Consider the following 14,722-nt stretch of genomic DNA (forward strand, 5'->3'; position numbering starts at 1 on the left):
ACATGCAGGTGGTTGGCAGCCGTAACCACACGCCCCTCTCAGCGGTGGCTCTTCCCGGACGCCTCCAAGCGCGGAGAGGGATCCTGTTCGGGCAACGGGCGCTTGTTTGCATCAGGGTGATGGGTGCTGCAGGAGCCCCTAGGCCTACACCCAGCAGGAGACGAGCGCCTGCTGAGGGTAGCATCCCGGGTGCACGTGGAGAGGGAGCCACGCCGGCCAATGGAGCCTGGAAGGGGCGGGGCTTCCCAGGACGCGCCCACGGGGCGGGGCCGGGCCCCGGGACCAATGGGCGCGTGTGCGGGGGGCGGGGGGCAGGCTCCGGGCCTGGCATCCCGGTAGCCGCAGCTGTCTTTTCCGGCGCGCGTCCCCCTCCGCCCGCAGCGGACCCCCCTGGCTCTCGGGGATCGCCCCCGAGCAGCTGCGGCCTCCGGGTGGGTGAGTGAGCGCCCCGCCGCACCCCGGCTGTCGGGTGCTCAGGGCCGGGGAGAAGGGGATCGCGGCCCCTTCCTACCCGCCCCGGGAGAAAGTGGGCAGGAACCAGTGGGGGAAGGAGGGTCCACCTTGTGTTGCCTGCCTGTGTTTTCTGTTTTGGTCGTCGATGAGCGTGTTTGGGGTGGGGCGGGGGGTGCCTCATGTGGGCAGAAGCATCTGATGGGGCCCAGGGAGAGAGGAGCTGGTTTAAGATGGGCTGAGGAAGAGGGGTGACGGAGGGTGGGGTGTGGGATGATTTGGAAGTTTCTTATTGTCGTTAGGCGGCTGCATGGGAAGGGGTCGCCTCATTCCTGAGGAGGTAGGGGTGAGGAGGGCTTCCTGCCCCGTAACTCACTTCCCTTTTGGGGGATTTGCTTCCTCTTCTGCGGCTAGCTAAGGAGGAAGAGAATCTTTGCCCCTTCCCAGATCCCGGTCATCCCTAGTCTCAGGGGCGTGGGGAAGGTGTGGCCCTCAAAAGCTGAAAGGGGCCTTGATACCCAAATTCTGCCATTGTTGGGGCAGTGGCCAGGGCCAGTCAGGCGCCCCCCCCCCCCCACACACACACACACACTAATTCTTTATGTATGTGTGTTTCCTTGCAGCTCTCCCTTTGGGTGCAAGGCATCTGGGTGTTTGCTTAGAGGTGTGTTTGGGGGGCAGGGGGAGCTCAGGAGCTGCTTTCCATTCAGCACACTCTCTTGTGCAGATCTCATAATCCGTTGCTGGCTCCTCCACCTGCCTTCAGCCATGGCCAGTGAAAACTCTCCTTTGCTGGCCTACCGGCTCCTGGGGGAGGAGGGGGTTGCCTTCCCTGCTAATGGGGCTGGAGGACTTGGAGGTGAATCTGCCCGGAAGCTGTCCACCTTCCTGGGTGTGGTGGTGCCCACCGTCCTGTCCATGTTCAGCATAGTTGTCTTCCTGAGGATTGGTGAGTGGATGTGGGGAGGGGCTTATAGGGGGTGAAGTGGGGAGAGGGGGTCTGGGATGAGGTTGTGGAAGGGCTGGAGGTTACTGAAGACCAGTGGGTGAGGGGTGGGAGTTGGGGGGAGTGAGCCACCCTCTGACCTGCTTTGCCACTCCTGTTCCAGGATTCGTGGTGGGCCACGCTGGGCTGCTGCAGGCTCTGGCCATGCTCTTGGTTGCCTACTTCATCTTGGCGCTCACTGTCCTCTCTGTCTGCGCCATCGCCACCAACGGAGCTGTTCGGGGCGGTGGAGCCTACTGTATCCTCCAATAGTGATGGATTTGGGGTCTGGGCTCTTCCATCTTGTAGGGAGGACGAAGGGGTCACTCTCTCCATCCCTTGGCGGGCAGGGCAAGAGGAAGCAAGTTCTGATGAATGTTCTGGAGGCAGGCTGATATGGGGAAGGTGACGCACATGGCTCTACATGTTAGTGCCACTTTCAAGTCCACCAGGAATCTTCCAGCTGTCATTTTGGTCCTCCTATCGGTAACAGTCTTTTTTTTTTTTTTAAGAATAAGATACTTGCTGAAACCCGTTTGACTCAGTGGTAGAGCGTCGGTCTGTGGACTGAAAGGTCCCAGGTTCGATTTCAGTCAAGGGCATGTACATTGGTTGCGGACACATCCCTGGTAGTGGGTGTGCAGGAAGCAAGTGGTCGATGTTTCTCTCTCATTGATGTTTCTAGCTCTCTATCCCTCTCCTTTCCTCTCTGTAAAAAATCAATAAAGTATATTAAAAAAAAAAAAAGATACTTGTTTTTAATCTTTTTAAAAAATATATTTTTAATTGATTTTTTACAGAGAGGAAGGGAGAGGGATAGAGAGTTAGAAACATCAATGAGAGAGAGAGACATCAATCAGCTGCCTCCTGCACCCCCCCCACTGGGAATGTACCTGCAACCAGGGTACATGCCCTTGACTAGAATCAAACCTGGGACCTTTCAGTCCGCAGGCTGATGCTCTATCCATTGAGCCAAACCGGTTTTGGCCCTCCTAACTTGTTGATTAGATTGCATTCGTTTTACAGGGGAGGAACCTGGAATTCTAGAGCACCAGGAACTTGTGTGAAGCCACAGGCTTGGGGGTGGCTGTCCCTTGGAATCACACATAGAAAGACCAGACCTGTAGGGTCAGCTGCAGAACGCTCCATGCCAGGGCCCTTCCTCATGCTCCTTTTCCCTTAACACTCACCCCGTTTCCACTTTTAGTCATGATCAGCCGGACCCTGGGACCCGAGGTTGGAGGCAGCATCGGCCTCATGTTCTACCTGGCTAATGTCTGTGGCTGTGCTGTCTCCCTGTTGGGGCTGGTGGAGTCCATGCTTGATGTCTTCGGGGCTGGTCTGTTCTCCCCACCCTTGTCACGGAAGCTCTGTGGGTTGGCAGGGTCGGGCATGCTGGAATCTGGAAGGAAAGAGGCCCTTTCCAGGAGAGGGGCAAAGTGCCCCATTAGCTTGTCTTTCTTGAGGTTTTGCCATGTGCCCAGCCCTGTGTAGATGTTCAAGAGATTGTCCTGGCCCACAGGGAGCTTACCATCTAGTCTCAGAGGCCAGCTAATACCGCTGAGATTGACTGCAAGATTAGTGGGCCACACCAGGCAGGGCTTGGATGCTGGGATTTGGTTCAGCGAGGGAACAGGGAAGATGGCCTGAGGATAGGTGGGCCAAAGAGGGGGGTCTATTTCTGCTTTGTGTCATGGTTAGGGTCCCTCCAAGGGGCCTGGCCTTCTAACTCTGTTTCTTCCTCTGCAGATGCCACAGGGTCCAGTGGGCTCCGAGTCCTGCCCCAGGGCTATGGCTGGAGTTTGCTTTATGGCACCTTGCTTCTAGGCCTGGTGGGTGGGGTCTGCACGCTGGGGGCTGGCCTCTACGCCCGAGCCTCCTTCCTCACCTTCCTGCTGGTGTCTGGTTCCTTGGCCTCAGTGCTGGTCAGCTTTGTGGCTGTGGGGCCCAGGGTCATCCAGTTGACCCCTCGCCCTGGCCCCAATGGCTCCTCCCTGCCACCTCAGGTTGGCCACTTCACCGGCTTCAATAGCAGCACCCTGAAGGCCAACTTGGGCGGTAAGCTGGGCTCCTGGGTGCCGGGGCAAGCATGTGTGGGAATCCCTGCATGAGATCAGATGTGGTAGATAATCGGGGGCAGAAGATTGGGCCTCGGAGCAGAGCAGTTTAAAGAAGATCTGCTTGGTGTGTGTTGGCTGCTGTGTGTTTGGCCCAGCAGGCCGCAAGAGTTGACCGCAAGGCTGTCACTGCCTTAGAGGAACTTGTTTAGTTGGAGAGATAAGATGTACATTCAGGAAACAATTAAGTAGCATAATAGACGGCCTGTGATTCAAGTAGACAAGAATCACAGAGGAGGCTAGAGGAGCCAGATGGGAATATGGACTGGGGAAGTGGGAGCAGGTGGAGCTGGAGGGGGCCCGGGGTAGGCTGGGGAATTCAGGTAGGTGCCGGAAGGAAGGTGTCTCAAGAAAGAGCATGGATAAGGCCTGGAGGGGGGAACCGTGGATCCGGGAGTAGGAGGTGGTGAGGAGCTGAGCCAGGCCATGATGGGTCAGGGGTGGGGTTTTGGTGAGTTTGGTGGGGGAAATGGGGTTGTGGAATGTGAGGATTGGGGGGCAGGGCCAAGACTCCTGGATCAGGGAGGGATGGTAACACCTCCTCCCTGGGACCAATCCTTTCTCAGCTGGCTACGCAAAGGACTACACCACCGGGGCCATGATGACCTTCGCCAGCGTTTTTGCCGTCCTCTTTAATGGCTGCACAGGCATCATGGCTGGGGCTAACATGTCTGGTGAGACCCTGCCTACAGCCTCTTGGGGGTGTGGGGCTACCTCCCTGTGCCCCTACCTGGGTATGGGGGACTCAGGGATGTAGTGGATGGTGAAAGGCTGATCTCCCTCCCTCTGCTCCCCTCCCTCCAGGGGAGCTGAAGGACCCCAGCCGGGCGATTCCTCTGGGCACCATTGTGGCTGTTGCCTACACCTTTTTCATCTACATCCTGCTTTTCTTCCTCTCCAGCTTTACCTGTGACAGGTGCCTGGGGAGGGGGGGAGTCTGGCCCTCTAGGGAGTGAGGGGGTTGTTGGGACAAGGTTGATGCACCTGGATTGCCAAAGAGAGCACAGGCTGGGGGACAGATACCCAAGCTGTTGGGGTAAATGGGAAAATGGGAACTGTTTCTCCCAAGGAAGAGAGATTGAGCTGCTGCTGCCGCCAATGGGAGGGTTGGCTAAGTGCTGATAGATAACCCGCAGCCAGCATTTGCCGTGTGGCTGGTACTGTTATAAGCACTTGGTTTGAGGGTGGGGCATGCCTTTCCAGTCAAATTCCATGAACAGTTGGCTCCTTGTTCATACACTGCAGCCCAACAATAACCAATGAATGTCAAGTCTACCCCCCGGCACACTCGATCTATTCCTGTGGTCCTTGAGATAAGAGCTGGATCAGTTGAGAACCCTGGCTTCTTAACCTCACACAGTGTGGTGAGTGCTTTTCTCACAAGGACCCCAGATGGCTGCACATTTCTCTTCCATGTCTTCCTCTTGCCCTTCCTGAAGGACCCTGCTGCAGGAGGATTACGGGTTCTTTCGTGCCATCAGCCTGTGGCCCCCACTGGTGTTGATCGGCATCTATGCCACATCCATCTCGGCCTCCATGAGCTCCCTTATTGGTGCTTCCCGCATCCTCCACGCCCTGGCCCAGGACGACCTCTTTGGTGCGCTGTCCCCTGCCTCCTTGCCCAGCTCGGAGCATGCCCTCTGTGTCTGTCTCAGTCTGTGCTTGGCCCAGGCTAATGTGCTGCTGCTTTTCTGTTTGCACAGGAATGATTTTGGCACCAGCCAAGGTGGTGTCCCAAGGGGGGAACCCCTGGGGAGCCGTGCTCTATTCATGGGCCCTAGTACAGGTAAGCCTTTCTCTTTAGCCTGCCCTTCCCCTCACCCTAAGCCCTCGCTGGGTGTGTGTGCAGGATCAGGAGGAGCTACGTTGTGGGCTGGGAGATATACATGACAAGGCAGGATGCATTGGCATTTGATGGGGAGTAGGTCATGGTGGGGAGTAGCTCAAATGCCCAGCCTTCTGGTCCTTGTCCAGCTGGTGCTCCTAGCTGGGAAGCTGAACACACTGGCTGCTGTGGTTACTGTCTTCTACTTGGTGGCCTATGCTGCAGTGGACCTGTCCTGCCTGAGCCTGGAGTGGGCCTCAGCCCCCAACTTCCGGTGAGAGAATGCCTGTGTCCCCTGAAAAAGAGGAAGAATAGGAAGGACTCAGACCAAGGGGGAGGGGGGGGTAAATCTGGGGATGGAACGGAGTGGCCTGGTGTTCAGGGCTGTCCCTGAGTGTCCTTCCTTTTCTCTGTCCACCTGCAGCCCCACCTTCAGCCTGTTCTCCTGGCACACCTGCTTGCTGGGGGTAGCCTCCTGCCTCCTCATGATGTTTCTCATCAGCCCTGGGGCCGCAGGCGGCTCCCTGCTGCTCATGGGCCTGCTCTGCGCCCTGCTCACAGCTCGAGGCGGCCCCAGCAGCTGGGGCTACGTCAGCCAGGCCCTGCTTTTTCACCAGGTTGGGGGATCTCAGGGGAGGGTGGGGAGGGGAGGAGGCAGTCTGGGAGAGCCCACCCTACAAAGAGCTTCCTCTTCCCTCGGCTAGAGCTGGGGTTCCTGTCTGGTAGGCACTGAGTGAGGGTTGCCCGGCTGAGTCCTTCCTCCCCTCCCCCACCCCCGCCCCCGCCCCCAGGTGCGTAAATACCTGCTTCGGCTGGACGTGCGGAAGGACCATGTGAAATTCTGGAGACCCCAGCTGCTGCTCCTGGTGGGGAACCCCCGGGGCGCCCTGCCTCTGCTTCGGTTGGCCAACCAGCTCAAGAAGGGAGGCCTCTACGTGCTGGGCCACGTCACGCTGGGGGACCTTGGTGAGCTGCCCTCCACTTCTCCTTTGCTTCTTGTTATTCTTTGAGTCCCAGAGGCCTCGTGCTTCTTCCCAGATGACCCTTCCATCCAGCACACGGCCCTGCCCAAACTTTTTCTTCTGCGTACATGGGGTTTGGACTCTAGGATAAAGAACCTGAGTTTGGCCCCCATTTGCTGCCTTCCTTCTTCGTAGACTGCCTGCCCTCGGACCCTGTGCAGCCGCAGTATGGGGCGTGGCTGAGCCTTGTGGACCGGGCCCAAGTGAAAGCCTTTGTGGACCTTACCCTCTCGCCCTCTGTGCGCCAGGGGGCTCAGCACCTGCTGCGGATCTCAGGCCTCGGTGAGCTTCTCCTCCCTCGGTCCCCTCGGACCCCTCTGTGGCCCCTTTCAGTCTCTGCTTCCCTCCCCTCCACCACCCAAGAGAGGAAACTACAGACCGCAAACCCCAAAATGAACCCACAATCTAATGCAGATAAGATGTGGCACGCAAAGATAATAAGACAGTATGTGACGGGTCTTGGAAGAGACGCTTAAGGACTAGAGTTGGGTGACACATTATTTTTTTCTGATCCAAAAATTGGGGCACAGGCTCTGAAGACAAGGAGCCTGTATTTGTATTTCTGGGGACAAAGAGAGTATTATTTGAAGCTGGGGCTGCCCCACCAAATCTGTGACAGCTGGTTTCTAACCATCTGAGTCCAGAGAAAGGAAGACCAGTGTGCCCTTATGTGGCCAGCAAAGGGTTTTTAATGAGATAGTATCTCAGCTGGGCCTTGAAAGGGGTGGAGAAGTAGGGAGGTCTGTAATATGGCCTCCACAAAGATTCGGAGGGTGTGTGCGGCTGATGCTTTTGGGTGGAGTGGGAGATCCCCAGCTTGTGATTGTTGTAGTGCTGAGGCCTCTGGCCTTGCACCCCAGCCTCCTCCAAATCTGTGCTCAGCTGCCTCCTTTTTTCTTAATCTTGGCACTGGCCTCTGTGCCCCCTCTGAGTGCAGATTCCTTCTCCACTGAGAACCTGGCTAATGATCAAGTGTTGGACATTGCCCTGTTGGGTGTAAATCAGAACCCTGGCAAATGCTCAAGAGGGGGTGTGACTTAGTTTGATATGACTAGTAAGATCAGCCAGAGTTCAGGTGTTGAGGTGTTTTGGGATGCTATCAAGCATTATGAGATAGACCCTGGAGCATCTGAGGGCCTGATCTCTTTTGTGGGGAAACCTGTGCCAAGCAAGAGACCTACTTTTAGGAAATTTATCCTGCAGAAAGTGATTCAAATAAAAGCAAAATGATTTCCTTTAAACAAATTCTCCTGGCAACCCATTTGTTTCAAGAGAAAGGATCTTAGGAGAGATCTCAGAGTCGGCCCTCTTTAAGGGGGGGATTATCTGATTCCACACTAGTTGCTCAAAAATAAAAAACCAGGAGCTGTTGGCAGGGACTTGGGCATTGTGGCTGGTATGCACACCAGCCCAGTGGCTCAGAGAATGGGCTCTGGTGCTGAGTGAGTTGTGTATCTACCAGCCACGAATCTTTGGGCAGGTGACTTCACTGCTCTGTGCCTCAGTTTCCTTATTTATAAAAGGGAGTGAGTAAATAGCCCCTATGAAATAGCATTGCTTCAAGGATTGATGGGTTAAATAAAATACAAAGTGCTTTTAACAGGATATGGCCCCTGGTTAGCGTGCAGAAGGCAGCTGTCCCTTTCCTGGGGATCATGCTTTGGACATGCGATCATTAGGGAAACAGATAGTGCAGCACCCAGTGCTCACCCTCCCCCAGCAGAGTCTGCAAGCCGTTTTCCTCGGATATTGAGGCCATCAGCTTGACTAATCAGGGGTCCGGTCTGCCCAGTGGAGTCACACTTTCACTGCCCATCATGAAAAATGTGTGTCGCTAGAAGCTTGGAGTGAATACACCTCACTGCCACTGAAAGTGCTCGTTAGTTAAAAGAATCCTAAGGTGAAACTTAGCCCATTTAAATGGGGGGATTAGTCATGGAGATGAATCAAATAAATGCATGAGAAAGTGTTTGGGAAAACTAAAACTCATTATGCAAACCTGCATAATGTTGCCTTAAGAACCAAGCACAGCACAAACAAATGTCATACCCGGTGTTGCCATCAGCAGGTATGAGTGGATGCGTATGGCGTGGTATACACTCGGCCGGTGAGTCTGATTCCTGTTGGTTTGTTCCTGCCTCCCCCTCTCTGCTCCCAGGTGGCATGAAGCCCAACACGTTGGTCCTGGGTTTCTACGATGATGCTGTACCCCAGGATCACTTCCTGACAGACCCGGCTTTCTCTGAGCCTGCTAATGGTACCCAGGAGGGCGGGTCCCCAGCCCTGAGCACCCTGTTCCCTCCACCCCGGGCTCCTGGGAGCCCCCGCTCTCTAAGTCCTCAGGACTACGTGGCCACAGTGGTAGACGCCCTCAAGATGAACAAGAATGTGGTTCTGGCACGGGCCTGTGGGGCCCTGCCCCCTGAGCGGCTGAGCCGGGGGTCTGGCAGTAGCTCTCAGCAGCATCATGTGGACGTGTGGCCCCTCAACCTGCTGCGGCCTCGGGGTGGCCCCGGCTACGTGGACGTCTGTGGCCTCTTCCTGCTGCAGATGGCAACCATCTTGGGCATGGTACCTGCTTGGCACAGTGCCCGGCTCCGGATCTTCTTGTGCCTTGGGCCTCAAGAGGCCCCCGGGGCTGCTGAGGGGCGCCTTCGGGTACTGCTGAGCCAGCTGAGGATCCGGGCTGAGGTGCAGGAGGTGGTGTGGGGTGATGGGGCTGGGTCCGGAGAGCCTGAGGAGGAGGAGGAAGGGGACTTTGTGAACAGCAGGCGTGGAGACTCTGAGGCAGAGGCCCTGGCATGCAGCGCCAATTGCCTGGTTCGGGCCCAGCAAGGGCGCGGCAGAGGAGGCCCTGGTGGGCCCGAGGGTGGGGATGGGGAGGAGGGGCCCACCACGGCTCTCACCTTTCTGTACTTGCCACGGCCACCTGCTGATCCCGCCCGATACCCCCACTACCTGGCACTGCTGGAGATTCTGAGCCGAGATCTGGGCCCCACGCTGCTCATTCATGGTGTCACTCCTGTCACTTGCACTGATCTCTGATGCCTCGTTCCGGAATAGAGTGGCCAGTCTGGCAGCCCACCTTCGTAGCAGACGAGGAGGGGACGGGCTGCCTCCCGCCTGCCCTGAACATGGGACACATGGCCAGGCGGAGCGTTAGGGGATCCTGGGCTAGCGCAGCTCTGGGTCTCTAGGAGAGGGGCCCTGATGCACTAATTTACGCAGGGCGGCGACCCTGCCACGCCAGGGGAGGGAGTCAGCTCTGTCCCCTCCTTCCCCTCACCGGTGCCTTGATGGGGGCTAGGTCTCTGCTCGAGACTCTAGGCTACCTCAGTCTCTCCCTCACCTGACAGACTCACTGACCCCCTGAGGTTGTGATGTTTTTGTTCTGTTTTATTTTTCTAACTGCTGAACTGAATAAAAGACCAAAACACTAACTGCTGTGGCTGAGCCCTGCTGGGGGGGTGGGGGTGGGTGTGGGTAGGTGGGGCGGGAAGAGGGAGAGGTCTGAGTGGCGGGCATGTGGGAAAGAGGAGCTCTGGAGTGTCCCAGGGCGAGGAGGCCACGTGCAGGGCTGCGGTGGCAGCCTGGGGAGCTTGTGGGAACGGAGGCCGCCGCAGTCCCGGGCTGGGGCTCCTGCGGAAAGCCTGCCTTCTGGACAGCAGGGGGCCCGCTCTGGGGGAGGGGAGGGGAAGGGGGAAGGGACGCAGCTTAGAGCCTAGGGGGGCCACGTGACCCTCCCCCAGGAATGTGCTTACATCACCGGGGGCGTGGCCTTCCCTCAAATTAGGGAGGAAGGGGGCGTTCAAAAGCCAGAAAAAGTTTCTTTCCTGGAGTCCCAGCCGAGGAGTGGGACGGAAGGAGGGCTGCAGGCCGGAGGCCTGGGGCCCCGCGGGACCCTGCCGCTGCGTGCAGCCCCCGCTCCCGGCCATGTCGGGGCCCACCTGGCTCCCCCCAAGGCAACCGGAGCCCGCCCGAGCCTCTCCGGGGCGAGCTCTCCCCCGAGGCGCCCCCGGGCCGCCGCCAGCCCACGGAGCGGGTAAGGCAGCCCGAGCGCATCCCGCCCCGCCGGCTCCTGCCGCCCCTTCCCCGAGCGGGGCTGGAGCCAGGGACCCTGCCCTCGCGGCGGCCCCCGCTCTCCTTCCCCGATCCCAGGTGTGGGTGTGGGTGTGGGTGTGGGTGGGATGAAGGGGGAGGAAAGAGGGACCCGAGAGGGCAGCCTCCACAAATGTCACCCTTATCCCCTTCCCCATCTTCACTCGATGTTTTAACTCATCCCAGCACTCCAGCCCCACCCCAGGGTCAATTTTTGCCCCGTCCCACCGGAGCAGTGTTACCAGGCCCCCGGGGGATTGGAGGACCGGGGGCCGGCCTGGGTGGGGTGCCGTGGAGCACCCCAGCGCTCGCAGGTAAGAAACAGATTTTTTTTTTGAGGGGGGGGGGGTTGTGTGCATAGCACCCTGGGCAGGAGAGGAAGCCCTGTGATTTGCATTCTCCCTGCTTTTGCTCTATCCCCAGGGACTCCCCCCAGACCGGGGGCGGCTGCACCCAGGAAGTCTGGATGCTGAGATAGATTCCCTCACTAACATGTTGGCTGAGCTGGATGGGGGTCGAGGTCATGCCCCACGGCGGCCTGACCGGCAGGTGACCCTCTCATTCTTCCCCTGTCCCTTCTCCCTTGTCCCCCTTCCCTCAGCCTCATCTCTTCCCTGCACACCCCCACCGCCCGCCCTCTCTCTCTGTGTAAGCGATGCACACACCGGCTCAGGAGTTGGGCCACCAGAGCTTATGGGTTGTCAGCCACTCAAGGGTGGGCCCCTGTCAGAAACCAGCCCTCACCTGGGTGACGCACACATGGGTGGGGGTGGGTTTCCACAGACGCGTGTCCCATAATGGCCTGCTCACCCCTTTTGGTCTACCTTTCTCCCCAGGTTTACGAGCCCCCTCCGCCCTCTGCCTACCGCCCTGGCTCAGGCTCCCTGAAGCCCAATGGAGGGGGTGTTCCTCCGCCGCTGCTCCCGGCATCCCCCTACGGGGGCCCCACCCCAGCCTCCTATGCTACCGCCAGCACTCCTGCCGGCCCCGCCTTTCCTGTGCAAGTGAAGGTGGCACAGCCCGTGAGGGGCTGTGGCCCTCCCAGGGGGGGACCCTCTCAGGCCTCAGGGCCCCTGCTGGGCCCCCACTTTCCTCTCTCAGGCCGAGGTGACGTCTGGGGGGCTGGCTATAGGAGCCACCGAGAGCCAGGGCTTGGGAGTAAAGAGGAGGTTGCTGGGAGCTCCAGTCCTCTCGGAGTTGGAAGAGGAAGTGGGTACGGGCACCAGGTGAGCCCCGGGGATGGGATTTGGAGTCCTCAGACACCTGGACACTGATTGCGAGGGGTGGGGGTGGTGTTCTAAGTCCTGGTTGTCAGGGACCTGGATTGTCAGAGCTCCGCACTTACCTTTCTCCCCCCAGGGGTGTGGGGCAGGTCAGGAAATGTCGGGAGGGAGGGGAACTGGAGTCACACTAGCTTTTTAAGTCATGCCCTTGGACCCTGGGATGTGCTCCAATGAGCTTTCTAGGTGGAACTTCATGGTCACCCTCAGGTATTTTGACAGCACTGAGAGCTAGAGGAAGTGCCAAACTCCTGATTCTCAACCCCCAGGGTCCCCTGAGCCAGCCTCCTGAGGAGGAGCTCGAGAGATTGACTAAGAAGCTGGTGCATGACATGAGCCACCTGCCCAGTGGGGAGTACTTCGGTGAGCTGAGTCTGAGGGTGGGTGACAAGGGTGGGGGACCGGAGAGCCAGAGGGACACCAGCTCTGGCTTCCTGGCCTATGCAGGTTGACCCTGTCCCTCCCTGTCCCCAGGCCGATGTGGGGGCTGTGGAGAAGACGTGGTTGGGGATGGGGCCGGGGTTGTCGCCCTGGACCGCGTCTTTCACGTTGGCTGCTTTGTGTGTTCTACGTGCCGTGCCCAGCTTCGGGGCCAACATTTCTATGCCGTGGAAAGGAGGGCGTATTGTGAGAGCTGCTATGTGGTGAGTGGTTGGGACTGGGGGCTGGGCCAGCAGAAGAGGCAGGGGCTTCCTTCCAAGGTGGAAACTAGATGTCCATGAGGAACAAGTTCAGTTCATCTTGAAACTGATATACAAGGAGGGAGAAATTAGGCAGCTAAATACTGGCTGCTGAAGGGGAAGGACAACAGCCCTTTACAAATGTGAGGCATTTATTTTAGAGTTAAGGGAGTATGTGAACACTGTAAGGCATACACTGAAGGGGACTGAAGCTCAGAGAGGCTACAGAACTTGTCCCAGAAGTTGCAGTGATGAGATCTGTACTTAGATCTGTTCAAAGCCATCTCTCACTAAATCACATGCAGGGGGCTAAACAGGTGGGTGGGCTGGCAGGTGCCTGTAGGGCTGCCGTGGTCCTCCCCAGACTCCAACCTTCCTGCCCTCCTTCCCAACAGGCCACCTTGGAGAAGTGTTCCACCTGCTCTCAGCCCATCCTGGACCGGATCCTTCGGGCTATGGGGAAGGCCTATCACCCTGGCTGCTTCACCTGTGTGGTGTGCCACCGCGGGCTTGATGGCATTCCTTTCACGGTGGATGCCACCAGCCAGATCCACTGCATTGAGGACTTCCACAGGTCAGGCCGGATCCCCCACCTTTGTCTCAGGATGTCTGCCTTTCCGATCTTTCTCATCTCTTCCTGTCCCAGGACCAGCCCCTCCTGCTTCCCACCCGTGCCATGCCATGCCGTGTTCTGGTTAACATCGCTTTCATCCCTGGCCTGTCCTCTTCTCTCCTGCACCCCACCTCCTCTGGGCTCCATTGCTAGTCTCCTCCAACCCTGGGGCTTGGTTCTCTTGTGTACCCCAGGAAGTTTGCTCCACGATGTTCGGTGTGTGGTGGTGCCATCATGCCTGAGCCAGGTCAGGAGGAGACCGTGCGAATTGTTGCTCTGGATCGCAGTTTTCACATTGGCTGTTACAAGTGTGAGGTGAGGGGGCCTGGGCCAGGGGAAGAGGAGTTCTTGGGTTCTAGGCTCGCTGGGTGTAGTAGGACCCAGAGGTCTTGGCCTGGTGGAAAGCTGTTGCTTCTTTCTTAACAGGAGTGCGGGTTGCTGCTCTCCTCTGAGGGTGAATGTCAGGGCTGCTACCCCCTTGATGGGCACATCTTGTGCAAGGCCTGCAGTGCCTGGCGTATCCAGGAGCTCTCAGCCACCGTCACCACTGACTGCTGAGTCTTACCAGAAGCACCTGCTGCATCCTCTCTTCCCATCTACTTTTACAACTCTGCCACCAAATACTGTCTCCTCCTCCAATGATGAAATAATAATCTCTCAAGAGTTTACAAGACACTTTCAAGTCTATTGTCTCATCTGATTCTCACAGCAGCCCAACGAGGCATAACTGTTGTGACTGTCTGCATTTTTAGCTGAGAAGTGACTTCCCCACACTCTATGGTTCCCAAGTGGCAGAATCTAGGTCTTCTTAGTTCTGTTAAAAAAAAATAAAAATGTTTCTATTGATTTTAGCGAGGAAGGGATAGGTGTGGAGAGATAGAAACATCGATGGGCTGCCTCTTGCATGCCACCTACTGGGGATTGAGCCTGAAACCTGGGCCTGTGCCCTGACCAGGAATGCAGCCAGTGACCTCTTGGCTCATGGGTTGACACTCAAGCACTGAGCCACACCAGCTGGACCCTGGTCCAATTTTTTGCAACTCTGCTACAATTGGCCCTCTATATCTCTGAGGTCAATCAACTGAGCATAGAAACTATTCAGAAAAAAGTTACATTTAGCTTGGTTGGTGTGGCTCAGTGGTTGAGCATGATCTATGAATCAGGAGGTCAGGGTACATGCCCAGGTGGCAGGCTCGATCCCCAGTGTTGGTATACAGGAGGCAACAAATCCATGATTCTCTCTCATCATTGATGTTTCTATCTTTCCCTCTTCCTTCCTCTCTGAAACCAATAAAAAAAAAAATATGTGTGTGTATGTGTGTGTGTGTGTGTGTATTTTTTAAATGACAGCTTTCTTTTTTTCTTTATATTTTATTGAGATTTTACAGAGAGGAAGGGAGAGGGACAGAGAGTCAGAAACATCGATGAGAGAGAAGCATCGATCAGCTGCCTCCTGCACACCGCCCCTGTGGATGTGCCCGCAACCAAGGTACATGCCCTTGACCAGAATTGAACCTGGGACCCTTGAATCTGCAGGCCAACGCTTTATCCACTGAGCCAAACCGGCTAGGGCAATAAAATATATTTTTAAAAACAGTTACATTTAGCTAACATGTACTATGTGGTTAGGGCTACCATGGTTGCATCTGGTA

General features: G+C 57.0%; 2 protein-coding genes across 3 annotated transcripts; both read left to right on the forward strand.

Moving 5' to 3' along the window:
* Positions 1–298: 298 nt before the first annotated feature.
* Positions 299–9,839, forward strand: SLC12A9 (solute carrier family 12 member 9). 2 transcript variants are annotated; one of them, XM_036410085.2, is made up of 14 exons: positions 299–435; positions 1,178–1,399; positions 1,560–1,694; positions 2,643–2,774; positions 3,185–3,493; positions 4,119–4,226; positions 4,357–4,468; positions 4,992–5,149; positions 5,256–5,338; positions 5,527–5,651; positions 5,802–5,994; positions 6,169–6,343; positions 6,535–6,681; positions 8,558–9,839. In XM_036410085.2, exons 2-14 carry the CDS (start codon positions 1,219–1,221, stop codon positions 9,442–9,444), a joined length of 2,745 nt encoding a protein of 914 aa, XP_036265978.1. In that variant the 5' UTR covers positions 299–435; positions 1,178–1,218; the 3' UTR covers positions 9,445–9,839. The 2 variants fall into 2 exon arrangements, with proteins under 2 accessions (XP_036265978.1, XP_036265980.1); XM_036410087.2 differs by having other exon boundaries at positions 301–431.
* Positions 9,840–10,173: 334 nt separating this feature from the next.
* TRIP6 (thyroid hormone receptor interactor 6) lies at positions 10,174–13,745 on the forward strand. Its single transcript, XM_036410113.2, has 9 exons — positions 10,174–10,441; positions 10,684–10,811; positions 10,921–11,046; positions 11,334–11,723; positions 12,047–12,140; positions 12,252–12,421; positions 12,853–13,031; positions 13,265–13,385; positions 13,497–13,745. Exons 1-9 carry the CDS (start codon positions 10,333–10,335, stop codon positions 13,626–13,628), a joined length of 1,449 nt encoding a protein of 482 aa, XP_036266006.1. The 5' UTR covers positions 10,174–10,332; the 3' UTR covers positions 13,629–13,745.
* Positions 13,746–14,722: the final 977 nt, after the last annotated feature.

This window comes from Pipistrellus kuhlii, unplaced genomic scaffold (assembly GCF_014108245.1).
Source record: "Pipistrellus kuhlii isolate mPipKuh1 unplaced genomic scaffold, mPipKuh1.p scaffold_m20_p_4, whole genome shotgun sequence".
Classification (NCBI taxonomy): domain Eukaryota; kingdom Metazoa; phylum Chordata; class Mammalia; order Chiroptera; family Vespertilionidae; genus Pipistrellus; species Pipistrellus kuhlii.

Bases quoted from the DNA above. Each gene is read 5' to 3' on its own strand.
- SLC12A9 (XM_036410085.2), top strand. From the start codon at position 1,219: ATGGCCAGTGAAAACTCTCCTTTGCTGGCCTACCGGCTCCTGGGGGAG. The intron at 5,995-6,168 runs GTTGGGGGATCT...CCCCGCCCCCAG, and splicing joins AGGCCCTGCTTTTTCACCAG to GTGCGTAAATACCTGCTTCG. The intron at 6,682-8,557 runs GTGAGCTTCTCC...CTCTGCTCCCAG, and splicing joins GCTGCGGATCTCAGGCCTCG to GTGGCATGAAGCCCAACACG.
- TRIP6 (XM_036410113.2), top strand. From the start codon at position 10,333: ATGTCGGGGCCCACCTGGCTCCCCCCAAGGCAACCGGAGCCCGCCCGA. The intron at 10,442-10,683 runs GTAAGGCAGCCC...AACTCATCCCAG, and splicing joins GCCGCCAGCCCACGGAGCGG to CACTCCAGCCCCACCCCAGG. The intron at 11,724-12,046 runs GTGAGCCCCGGG...CTCAACCCCCAG, and splicing joins GAAGTGGGTACGGGCACCAG to GGTCCCCTGAGCCAGCCTCC.